General features: G+C 39.2%; 1 protein-coding gene across 5 annotated transcripts in view; it reads right to left on the bottom strand.

The window, feature by feature from the left end:
• asap1b (ArfGAP with SH3 domain, ankyrin repeat and PH domain 1b) overlaps positions 1-12,737 on the bottom strand; it is a 77,803-nt gene that overhangs the window by 23,709 nt on the left and 41,357 nt on the right. For 3 of the 5 annotated variants that reach the window (XM_042510827.1, XM_042510825.1, XM_042510828.1), the window contains exons 7-14: positions 12,226-12,311; positions 8,894-8,969; positions 7,298-7,384; positions 6,160-6,168; positions 5,799-5,899; positions 5,583-5,652; positions 2,304-2,391; positions 1,255-1,303 (exon numbers count right to left, since the gene is read on the bottom strand). In XM_042510827.1, coding sequence (XP_042366761.1) covers positions 1,255-1,303; positions 2,304-2,391; positions 5,583-5,652; positions 5,799-5,899; positions 6,160-6,168; positions 7,298-7,384; positions 8,894-8,969; positions 12,226-12,311 — 566 coding nt within the window. The remainder of the gene's footprint in view (positions 1-1,254; positions 1,304-2,303; positions 2,392-5,582; positions 5,653-5,798; positions 5,900-6,159; positions 6,169-7,297; positions 7,385-8,893; positions 8,970-12,225; positions 12,312-12,737) is intronic. The other 2 variants (XM_042510826.1, XM_042510829.1) reach the window with 1 other exon arrangement.

Genomic DNA, 12,737 nt, shown 5'->3' with positions numbered 1-12,737 from the left:
TTTGGCTCCATGTGCATTCCTCTGGTATTCAGATGAAGCTTTCAGCCCTCAGGCCTTCCTCAAGATCAACAATCATGACTTGAACAATCTTTACTGTTGATCTTGAAGGAGGCCTGAGGGCCGAAATGTCATCTGAATACCAGAGGAATGCGTATGAAGACAGTGTGTGACACCAGTGTTTCTTCACTTAGCATTGCCCTTACTACTAAACTGAGAAAAAGTTAAATGTCGTGCAAATATTTACATGATAAACAAGTCGAAGTCGGGCAGCAGTATGAAATTAGTCATAAATAATACATTTGTAACTTCTCCTACATTAAATTAAGGCTGAGCTAAAGCTTTGAAGCCTCAATTGTTGCCTTTAAAATCAATATTAGAATTCTCAGCCATTTTTTAGATACTAAATTACTCCCCAAAATCCCAAATATCCCATAAATTAAGTATTAGTAATCTAGCACTATTCATTTTAAATCAACAATGATTATTATTAGTTGTTCTCAGACAAAGACCTTTAAACTTAGTTATAATGATAGACTTTGACTCGCTCTAGCATTAATAGTCACGAGCAGTCCAGCACTGCTGAAACTGGGACAGTTAACAAAACACGACAGGATCACAGATAGTCTAGCAGTACGTCAAAAAAGTCGAGCGTCTGGGGAAACTTTCGCAATTGACCCCAAAAAGTTGAGGGTGACTGGCGTATCACAAATCTAGAACAAGCCTGGCAAATCACCTAAAAACTGTAACAGCTTAGCTGCATCGTTTTTCTACCTATTACAGCTAATGTTACTGTGATCTGAATGCTAAAAAGTGGCTAATTGTCAATTTTTTTAGGTGCATTGACTGAAAACTAATGTTTCGAAAAACTCCAAGCTATGTCCTCATCTCTCAATTACGGAAACGTAGCGGTGGGAACATTTGTTGAATTACGATGTCTTTGCATGTGTGTGTGTGTGTGTGTTTATGTCTCCCGACATACAAGTGTGTGTGACAGCATGGGAAACAACAGTATGGGGTTACAGCGACCTGAATTACTGCAAACCACAATTCCCACTGACAGCCTCGCACTGCCACCCACTCTCCAACAGTCTCTCTGTGACTTCCTGTCTTTGAGTATGACACGAAGAGCAGCTGCTAACCAACACCTTCATTAATAAAAACCATGAGATGACACTGCCAGATATTACAAGTTCATAGCAGGACAGGTAAACTCAGAAACCTTAAAAATCATGATAAAAACTCTAAAGTACTCACATGACAAACTCTTGTTCATCTTCAGCTTGGAAATGATATGTCCGGTTATCTGTGAAATACAGAAACAATGACGTTAAAGGGGACCTTTTATGCTTTTGATCTGTTTTCTGTCATTTATATAATGTTCATATTAAATATAGTCAAAGTTTCAAATAATACAATAAACATACATTAGAGTAATGCTTCTGAGCAAAAACCACAGTCTGACAATGAATTTTTAGAGGCAGATATAATAACAATTGAACAGAAAAATCTAAATAATGAGCCAAATCAATAAATCAGTCGACCTGCGCTCTGTTTCCAATGTTTTTTCTACTTCGGCTACAAGCTGACGTCAGCTCGAGACGGATTTCTTTTTATGTTCATCTGCTCCAGGGATGCTTTTGAAAGTGTTACACACGCACTGCTACATGTAGCTACATGCTCACATCAAGGAAATATATAATTTTGGTTGATGATGTTATGAATTTCTCCCTGATTTCAGATAATATTCCTGCTTGAACAAGTCTGGATAGAAGCTTTTATTGGTGATTTACTTACAGTATTTATTGATTACTCATTTATTCATTATTCATTTACAGTCCTTCCCCCGGCTGAAATGACGGTGCAGAGATGCTGAGCTACTGAACAACAAGAAATGCTGACCAAACAGAGCAAACTGGGCTTTTTCGAGAAAAGGTTTAAAGAAACAGGTGCTAAAATAGAGGGTAAATACAGGTGTCCCAGCAGACAAAGTACGCGGAGTACTTTGAACCTTAATATTAGCATCATAGGTCCCATTTATTGAGCAGACATCTTCTCTTACATTTTATAAATCTAGAAGCAACTGAGAGCGTACAATAAATTATTCAAATACATCACTCCTCGGCCTGTGTGGTACCTGTTGGACAAGCCGTCTAAAAATAGTGTGTTACACTTCCACAGATTGGTTTTCCTTGATGTTTATAAAAAGCAGGAATTCCCCAGCTGTCGCACTCTAACATGTGCAGTATATAACTGTGTTATTCAGGCATGAAGTGAAATGTGCAGCATGGCAGTGTAAAACTTACGAGAGATGAGATCAAAGCACTTCCTGTCCTCAGCGCTCGGCTTGACCTGGCAGGTGAGCAGGTTGAGTTTGACCGGCTGCCTGTTGGACTGTGAGCACAAACAGATGGAGGATCAGACAGGAAATATCACTATATCAGATCACTATATTACACACAAGGGTCTCTATGAATTACTTCATTTTTAAATTATTTTGTAATGAACTGTTCAAATTTTAAACAATTAAAAGAAAAAAAATAGCTTTAAAAAAAAAAAAAAAACACCCCCGAATTAACAACAGATGCTGCAATATACAAAAATTAAATTAAAAGAAAGAGGAATTTTTGTAATTTTTTTTTAAAAAATTTAATCAACAATAACAAAAAGAAAAACGAAAAATTATTACATGTTTGAATGTATCAAATAATTTACAATATAATGTCATATATACAATATATATATAATATAATATAAAAAACTGCAGTAAATATGCATTTTTAAGAAGCTGCGCCACCAAATTATTGACATTTTTATTGGCTCCATGGTCCAAACACAAAAAACAACAGTAATATTTACCAGAGCAAAGAAGAAAAGCCTCATATTAAATAAGTTGGAGCTAACATTTTTGCATGATAAAGGACCTTTATCATGCAAAAATTGATCTTTTTTTTCTATCAACTTAAGTTTTCATTATTTCACACTACTGCTGTGAATATTTGAATATTCACACAATAAGAATCTGAATTCTGTCACACTGAAGCAGGATGAACTCCCCATTAAGAAACTGGACCGTGCTGGCTGGCCTGTGTACTGTAATAATGGGCCCAGTTGGCACATGTATACTAAGCATTGTCTCCTGCCAGTGCCCGGGCAGAGAGGGGGGGGCCAGGGCACGTGCTAATGAAATGCTAACAGGCTGTGATGAGCTGCGGAGCTCGCCTGGCCTGCTGGCAACCCGCCATGTCAACTAGAGTCACCTAGAGTTCAGCTGCCACCAAGGCTGAAGAAAAAAAGGAGTTGGAGTGGCGGTAAACCACCTCCAGACAGAGAGAAATGATTATGAGCTCTCGTACAACTACCAAGAGAAGAGAGATTAAAGATTTAAAGGTTAAGGATTTAGCCCCTCCGACGCTCAGCTGAACAAAAGGAAACCTTTCATATCACATCTGAGACAAGCGTGTCCCCTGAGCTTCTCCGAGTTATCATGTTCGAGGCAGCAGCTGTGTGAAGGTTCAAATCAAGCTCACACCCTCACGCTGTAAAAGCAGCAAACAGAAACACAGAGGATACATCAGTCATTACGTGCGGTAAGAGCTTATCCTCCCTGCCATGGTACATGCAGCTCTGTCTTTCGGTAAAAAAGCCTCCTGAATGCCAACTTCACCAGGCTTACCAGGGTTTTTCATGGATAGAGGAATTTCTGGCATCCCCCAAAGAAGTTTTAGTCAGCGCCAAAGGCAAACTACCAGGGCCAAAATGATAAGAATTGAGAATAAAAATAGCAACTCATATCCCCTCTGAATTAGCTATTTACAAACCCCTGTTAAGGATTACATAAAAGTATAAAGTAAACTGATATATATAGTATTAGATCCAATGATAGGTTTAAAGATTTGCAACTTCAGAAATGTGGACTTTCACATAGAACTGAGTTTGATTTTTTTGATATAAAGAAATTGAAAGAAGAAAAAAATATATTAAATCAAATGTTTGTGGCAACTAAGACCTCAGACTAATTCAAATTAAAGACAATGATAATGACTTTTAAGGCCTAATATTTATACAATTTATCACATTTTAAGGACCTGCAGACACCCTGAATACATATTCATATAAGCAGTCCATCGTTTGCTTTTTGCTCCACAATGATAGGAATCAAGTCATCTTAGTTTGAATAATATTTATAGTAACATCGCTGGTTATAAATCAGATGACTTTCCCGAAATAAGGAGTTCACTTGTTGGTTTGTAGACAGATCCTCGTCAGATATAAATCCTCTGACATCTTTTAGAAGCTTCTTCTAACGATACAATATGTAACTTCTCCACATTTAAATGTCTAAAAATGACTATGCCAATGTTACATGCTGTGATTTGTCTTGTTATTCTCTTACATTAAACGCAGAGAAATCTGTCATTTTAATCAAATGACAAGTCCATGTCATTTACGTCGCCTGTCAGCGGCATCATATTCTCTTTGAGCATGCATCGGGGTTGTCTGCCAGAAGCTGTCATAAGTTGACTTTTTATCAAATTTTTAGTCACATAAAACACTTTTTTGGTCATTTTCAACTATATATTTTACCTGGATAAAGGACTTTAGTCATCAGATGTCTTAATCTTAGGTTAAAACATAGACAAGCTGAGTAAACATTAGCAGCAGCTCAGCTACAGCCCCTGCCATGCTGTGCCAAACAACATTGGAAAAACACTCATTTTTCACATGAAACAGTTTTATTCAGGGTTTTTACTGGTTTAGCACACCGGATCTGTTTGTTTTGGAGACAAAGAGATCTCTGTGAATAATTCGGCTCCTGGTAAAAACCTTTTGAACGATGAACACTAAAGGAATCCTAACTGGGAGAAACTGACTGCAATGCTCAATCTTTTGTTATTGTTTTGACTGAGAGACCCCTAGTGGCAATAAATTACACACTATACGTTAAACAATTCTTGAGATTATATAATTTGGTAACTTTAGTGGCAGTCAGATTAACACAGCCAAAATGCACAGACTAAACCTCCTTAATTCCTAAATCCAAATGAAATATTTCCTGTTTTTTTTTTTTAAGTCAACAATTGGATTTACATCCTCGCCTGATGAGACACCTGCCACTGCTCTGCCACAATAAGCTACATTTACGGATTGTGCTAAGCTCCTCAGTCCGGCAGCTCTCTTTGTTCGAGGCTCAGCGGGAGGTTAAAACTCACATGACAGACAGTGTTACAGAGTTAATTCAGATTTGAATGCAGTTTTTAGATTCCTGCCGTCCACACAGGAAGAGAAAACGTCACACCGCAAAGCAGCTACTGCAGCTGCACCACAGCAGAGACGACCCTGCACACACGCCAGCATATACAGTACCCTCACACTCGCTCTGAGATGAGTCACCGGCAGGCAGAGGGGGGGAGGGGCGACAGGAGAGGGAGAGGAGGGGGAGACAGGGTTGCCATGACAACCCATCTATGTCAATTCCACTCTGCCAGCCTCCAGATTGAGAAAGCCCAACACAACCTCCCCGCATGATGTTCTCCCTTTGATCCGCACAGTCAGTGTGTGTGTGTGTGTGTGTGTGTACTCACTGTGGCATGAGAGATGGTGAGCATGCCCCCCTTCACTGAGCACTGCCTCCTCTGCCACACCTTCCTCAGCCTGTGAAGAAGAGGAGGAGGGAACGGGGAAGCACATTAGGCAAGGACTTGTCATGTCTTTCTTCCCTGTGTGCACTTTAAATTTTAATGCAACATGAATGGCGCTAGACGGCGTTTTTTTAAATAATGGCTGTGCCAGCAGCTTACCCGTCACTCTTTTTCAGCAGGTAGCCTTTCTTCTCACTGCCGAACTCCTTGTTTCCCTGCAGCTGGTGCATGCTGTAGCCACCTTGCTTACTCTGCGAGTCCTGAGTAAATCCAAACGATTCATGCAAACACAAAAACACCAGCGTTTAACACACAGGGTATACAGAGAAGCTGCTGAGAGACATGCAACACGCACACAGACACACTACAAACTCCTCCAACAGAAAAGTGTCTTCTCAAAAGTGCTAAAAGGAAAATTAACTCTATCAGGGCATGCTCCGACGCCTCTAAAGGGCCAAACCACTCTACTGTCAAGCAGAACGGACAGTTGCCAGCATGCTGAACATGCACCAGCACTTACTCTTCTAGACTTGATTCCAGACAAGCAGAAGGCAGAAGGGGGGAGATAGAGGGGAGAGGTGTGAAAGATCCAGCTCAGGTGCAGGCGATGGGTGTGAAAGAGTGTGCCGCCCGACCGAAACAGCAATCTTGTGTGTACAACTTTCTAAATATCGTGCTTACCGTGGGTGCTATTAACAAGAAAAGCTACAGGAAGTGTAAATTAAATGTGAAAGACTCTAGATTGTGTCATGCAGAACAGCGAACTGAGGGAGAGGATGTGTGAGAACAAGCTGCAGCAGACTATCCGTGGTTGGCAGTGTTTTTAAAGTGTGATGTGGTGCGGTGTTAAGTCGGGCAGTGAGTGGCTCTCCACTGAGCAGCCAGTGAGGCACAACACTGGTCACCAGCAAAGCCTACCACACACTGGCTACCAGCATGGTACAGCACTGGGCACTCGCTCTGTGCTGCAGGAGACAAGCTCCAAACCTGGTAGTGGCCAGAGTGAGAGGAGGTGTGTGGTAAAAACATGTGATGGGAGGAGTGTCAAATCATCGGTTTCTAAAAAATCTGTGTAGCAGCTGGAGCAACACGGCTGGTATATGTGAATCAGGTGTTTTGTTTAGCCCTGTGTGTCTGAGTCTGGGTTGGCCTTATTAACGCTTTGAAACCTGGATTGACAACTCTTGTGCTGCGTTCAGACACCTTTCATGAGTATTTAAAGGTTTGATCTAATTGAGATAAGTGGTTTAATTTTCTTTCGATAACATGGGGGAAAAGGCTACTTGGCAAGAAACGTCCCACAAATGGCAAGAAATTACTAGATTTTAATTTCAATTTTTTTTAAGCTAGGAAAAAATGTACAGAAAACTATATTTCTAATTATCACAACTATATATCTAAAATTATTTTACATAATTATTACAATTCTTAAGCACTTTTCAGGGTTTTGTTATTTTTTTGCTCATTTTCAGGTCATTTTCCTGTACTTTTTTTAATTTCTTGCAAGTTTTTGGGCCATTTCTTAATAACTTGCTCATTAACTTCTTTCCATGTTTATGAAAGAAATCAAGCCTATTTGCCCAGGTTTCAAAGGGTTAAGAATTTCACCTGCTACAAGTTTAAATTTGGCTGTGCTTCTCTGAATGTGGCCTGCCTACCTCCTTCTGGTCCAGCTGGAGGGAGGACTTGATCAGATCCCGCAGGGCAGTCAGCTGCTTCTTCTCCTCATCCTGAGTTTGTTTGATCTGAGGAGAACAAAAAGGGTTTGACTCAAAGATGCACCAGCAGAACAGAGAGAACACCAGCTGTGTTTATCATTTATTGCACAAATAAAATGCCTCATAAATACCAAGACTGAAAACAACTGCTCAAAAAAAAAACCTTCCCAATACTTTTAAAATATACTTTTTCTGTGCTTACTTTCCTGACATCCCTCACACTCTGAGTTGTGTGACTTTTCCAAGAATTAAAAAACAGTGAGAACCCACATGGCAAAACTTTTTAAGAACGAAAAAAACAAAAACCAGGAGTCAGAAGAGCCGCACACTGTACTGACAGCTCCCAAGTGCCATTTCTGTGAAATCTCTGCAAGATCAAAATGTTGCTGTTTAATTAAATTTATTGAGAATGATTAGTACAGTTTAGGAATCTTTGGTTTGACTTCTACTTTCCCGGGCGTCAACATCTTCGGGTATGCGAGGTTTCCAAGTTTCCAGGAGATTCTGAATCATGACAGTTGCTGCAGATGTGCTACTTTCCGCCCGTATAATAACTGCAGGAGCACTGTATGCTGATAAAACTGCTGCTTCAGGGGAAAGAATGGCAGAACTGTAAATAAGAAGTGGTGTTGAAAAGTCAGTGTAGGCTTAACTTTTTCAAAAGTTTGAGTACTAAATCTGCAATTCTGAGAAGAATCACTTAACGATAACTTATTGTTGATATGTTCATATTATCATTTCTTTTAGGGCTCATGCAAGTACTTTAAGGCTTGTTCACATAACAAACTTAGGCAAGTGATGTATAAGCTGCATGAGTTCTGTTATGACTTGCAAAAAATCAGATCTGTATCTGATTTAGGAATTTAAAAAATCAGACTCCATGTGATTTGTGCTGTTCACATATATATTACGAGGCTATAACATGACGACAACTTCTTTTTTCTTTGTCAGTGGCTTCAACTGTAGTGAAGTTTAACAATAATTAGAACTTTTTTACATTAATAAAAACAATATTATTCTTGCGGTAATGCTTCAAAGGCTCTAAGAGTGTCACACAATTAAAAATGCACTAAAGTGTAAGTACAAAAAACAAAACAAAGGTCTATATGAAATTGGAGCGAATGAGACGAGTGACCAGAAGACATCACTGTCAGTGAGTGGGAGGAGGCGGGACTATAGTGGGCACTGCAGCAGCGTCTGTCATGAAAGCCAGAACGTAGTTTTGACAGTACTGATATTGTAATAAGCGTGCAACTTCATCCTCAACCCTGGAAACTGTAAAATCTCTTTATTCTTATTGAACCCATATGGTTGTTTTTCTTCCTGTGAATTGAGTTATGAGATTCACGTAGAAGTTAGTAAGTGGACCTTGAGTTTAAATTTTATTTTGTCACAACTTAATTGATTTAATTCAGAGAAAAAATGTAAGCACAGATAAAGTACATGTACACAAACACATTTGCAAATAACTCTGAAAAATTAAAGCCAAAATAAAAGCACAAGAACAGATGAAAAAGTAAAGATGTGAGTATTTACATTGTAGAGATCAGCTGCCAGCTTCTCGATGTACTGCTTCAGCTTATCCGCTGTCTTCAAGCCATCTTGGAAGAAACTGGAGAACAAAGGTACCGGTGATTCTCTCTGACATTTAACATGAATTGGAATAAAAATGAGAGACAAGCAGGTAATTTATGGGAATTACTAGTTTGCAAATGTCAGGTGATGCGCTGTGCTGCTTTTGGCCACGATGAAGGTCGCACACATCGAGGAGGTTGGTGCAGTTTATGTTTAATGTATAGCTCGGCTCGTTCTGGCGCCTTTTGCTCTTGGCACAGAAACCTGGCCGTGTCCACGGCAGATTTGCAGAGGTGCTTAGCACATCCTGAAATCCATCACTGATCTGTCAGCGTTACACACCTCGATGCAGCGCCGCAGCTGCAAATCACCACTAATGACCTCCCTCTCTCCACCCCCTGCCCACCTCTCCCTCCCTCTGTTCATTACTTTCTCTGTCACATCTCTCCTCTGCTTGTTTTCTTTTAATCTGAGCATCGAGGATCTCATATCTCTCCTCCCACTCCAACCAGGTCTCCAGGTCAAACACTGAACGCCTCGCACAATGATGAGATGTATACCGTGTTTATGCTGCAGGTATAGACAAGATTCCCCTTGGCTGACTTTTTGCACATTTTCCAGCACTATGTAGTTATAAATGTATCTAGCATTACTTTTCCTTAATATTTGATGGGAAATTCAGTTATGACTATTGTCATTACATCTTTCACACTGCCTCTCCTCTAGAGATTTGGGAAATATGGACTGCAACAAGACTGATGTTTGTTGGGGCGAGGAGTGGGAGATTTTGACAGCTTTGCGAAAACTTTCCAAAATAGAGCAACATCCAAGATGTGTAGATTTAGTTTCAAAACACATATGAAACGGGGGGTTTGAGGGTCCTTTGCCAGAAAATTTTGAGCACCCAAAACCTCTGCTACTTTCACATTTTTATTGAGAAGGACATATGCACACTTGGGGGGAGCTTCTATAGTCTTGAAGATTTTGGGCAAGGTAAATGTCAGAGCTAGATAACTAACCAGGAGGGCTATATATATATTTTTTTTAATCATACTTTTTATCGTAGTTTCCTTTTAGGGCAGTAACAGATCAAATCAACTAGTTACAAGCATTGTGCATTTCTCAAATTGTAACAAGAAGAAGTAATAAAATTTAAGGGAAAAGAAAAAATAAAAACAGACACAAAAAGACAAACGCAGGTAAAAAAAAAAAAAAAGATTAAATGAATAGATATTAGTAATAATAATGATGATAGTAGTAATCATAGTCAAAATAAATAAATAGGTAAGTAAAATTTAACCAAAGAAATGAAAAGAAGAAGAAAAAGTAAATAAATGAGTGACGTTAAAAGATGTATAAGCATGTACACATAAATAGTAAAAGAGAATAAATAAATAAAATAAATAAATAAAATAAAAAATAATAATGACAGCAATATAATAATAATAATAATAAATATAAGAAGGAGAAAAAAGAAAAAAACAACTCAGGAGGTCTATATGAGCTATATGCAAAATGCAACCAGGAGGGCTATATTAACAAATAGGGAATCCCTCAGACTGTTGGCCTCCTGCCTGGGCCAGTGTCACTTGGATTATGCTGTTAGTTTATTGTACTGGGGCCTAAATAAAGACATAAAACAGAAACTTTACGTAGCATAAATTAAATTGTTGAGAGTTGTGCCAGGGCTGGGACATTACAGTCATGTGGGCAGGTCTTAGTGCTTCCAGCTCCCAGTTGAGGATAGAGTCGTCACGTCTAACCTAATACGGTCTACAGAATCCGAAATAGCAGAGCTCTTTGTTACTACAATATTAATTTTAAGAAGATTGAAGAAATCCATAAACAAAACACCAGGGCTAAGGCAGCAAACCTAATTCTCTTTATAGATTCAAAACCATGATGGGTAAAGTTTCTTCTACAGATAAATGGTTTATACATTTTTTGGTATACAGTGGAACAAACTGCTTCCTGCAAAAAAGATGTTCAGAACCCACAAGCTTTTAAGAAAATGGTCAAACAGGGGCTGCTAGATAACATCTCCAAATAAGGTCATTTTTGCTTTGCACAGTGAAATTGTCTTTCTTAAAAAAAAAATAAAAATTAGAAAATGGAAAAAGAAACCATGTACATATGTGTATTGTTTTTTATTGGCATATATAACTGTGGGCTGGTTGCTGTGTTGGGATGTGGCACGCTGTGGTCAAGTGTCTTCCAGTTTGGCCGTTTAATGGCTATCTCCATGATGTTGTGTAGTGGAGGGTCTGATGGATCAGCAGCAACCACAATGGAAATAAGTCGTGGAATTTCAACCCTGACAATGTCATATACCCATATATTTTTCTGCTGTATTTGAAGTAATTCTTGTCAACTAAACTATATTAAACCAAATTAAACCAAATTAACTAAACTAAAATAAAGCTAAACTAATCTAAACTTGCTGAATAGATGTGCATGAGCCTGTTTGATTATACCAGTATGAAGGCTGTAGCTCACTTTTCATTTAGCTTGTGTGCATGCTGGATAAGTATACATATGTGTCTGTAAATTAGTAAAATAGTCAAATAAAATATAATGTCAAGCAACACACTGAGATGTTTTTAATGACTGCCAATAAAAGATGATTTGATATGATTTCTGGTACTTTTAAGTTTTTGGAAAGCTGTATCTCACTCTGATCAATATGTTCTTGCAAGAGTCCATGTTTCCCTGAGCCAAACTGACAAATACCAAAATTTCCCTTTAATTACCACCATTAATTTGTTGACTGAGGTGATTCAAAGATGAACACAAATTGTTTTTTTCTTCCTGCCGTCACACACTTGTCCCTCAACTAACCATCGATCGCTTTCATGCTTCTAATCCATCACTCCTGCTGCTTTTGTATCCTTCAAGGCCCAGGTTGAACAGATTAAACGGTGGAAGTATATTGTTTTGCCCCAGTGTTATGACAGGACCTAGCAACGCAGAGCGAAAATTTGTCATCCTGTCACAGGCCGCTGTGAGCTGCGGTTCTGGCACGGAGAGCGCCCACTTATTTACCCACCAAACCCCACAGCTGTCAGAACATATCTGTATGATGACCCGTGCATATTTATGAGGGCTATATATACGACTTTGCACCCTCTAGATCTGTGAATCATACACACGATAGAAAATTGACATCAAGAGCTGCAAAGAAGGAGACAACCCTTTTCTTTGGCGTGTTTTGAAATACACGTCGAAGTGGGTGTGATGCACACAGCAGGGGAGCTTCACACATTCGGGTTCAGGGGGATTAAGGTGGTACTTACTTGCACTGTGCGTGGTAATACTTAATCAGGTTCTGGAGGAGGTCCACTCCTTTCTTGGTCTTGATCTCATTTACTTTGATCAGGTACTGCAAAGCAAAGAGAGGAGCAGAGTTCAGCCAGGAGTTGAGGTTCAGGGTGTGTTTAAAGGATTTTTTTTGGTTTAATGAGGTATAATGTGGCAGAGCCGTAACACAGAGAATAAAGACTTATGCCTTGCTGAGAGTATGAACACTTTGCATTATGATAATTGTGTGTGAGTGCTTCATGAAGGCTTTGATGCACGAGCGAAAAACTGCCTTGACACTGTGGGAGTGGGGAGCAGACTGGTAAACACTCGCAGTCCAAGAGAATACCATCCAGTCTGCCTTGATCTAAATAAAGTTTCAAAAGCATGATGGGAAATATTTTACATTAGCATTATAAGAAAAGAGAGAATCGCCTCAAGAGGAAGTGCTTTGTAGCCCGTGAGCTCAGTCTGGGTGTCTGAGGATTCAAAACAAACGTCTTCAGAC

The sequence above is a fragment of the Plectropomus leopardus genome, chromosome 21 (assembly GCF_008729295.1).
Source record: "Plectropomus leopardus isolate mb chromosome 21, YSFRI_Pleo_2.0, whole genome shotgun sequence".
NCBI classification, from domain to species: Eukaryota; Metazoa; Chordata; class Actinopteri; order Perciformes; family Serranidae; genus Plectropomus; species Plectropomus leopardus.
The sequence above is the reverse complement of the archived record's forward strand: the minus strand, read 5'-3'. Positions and strand labels throughout refer to the sequence as shown.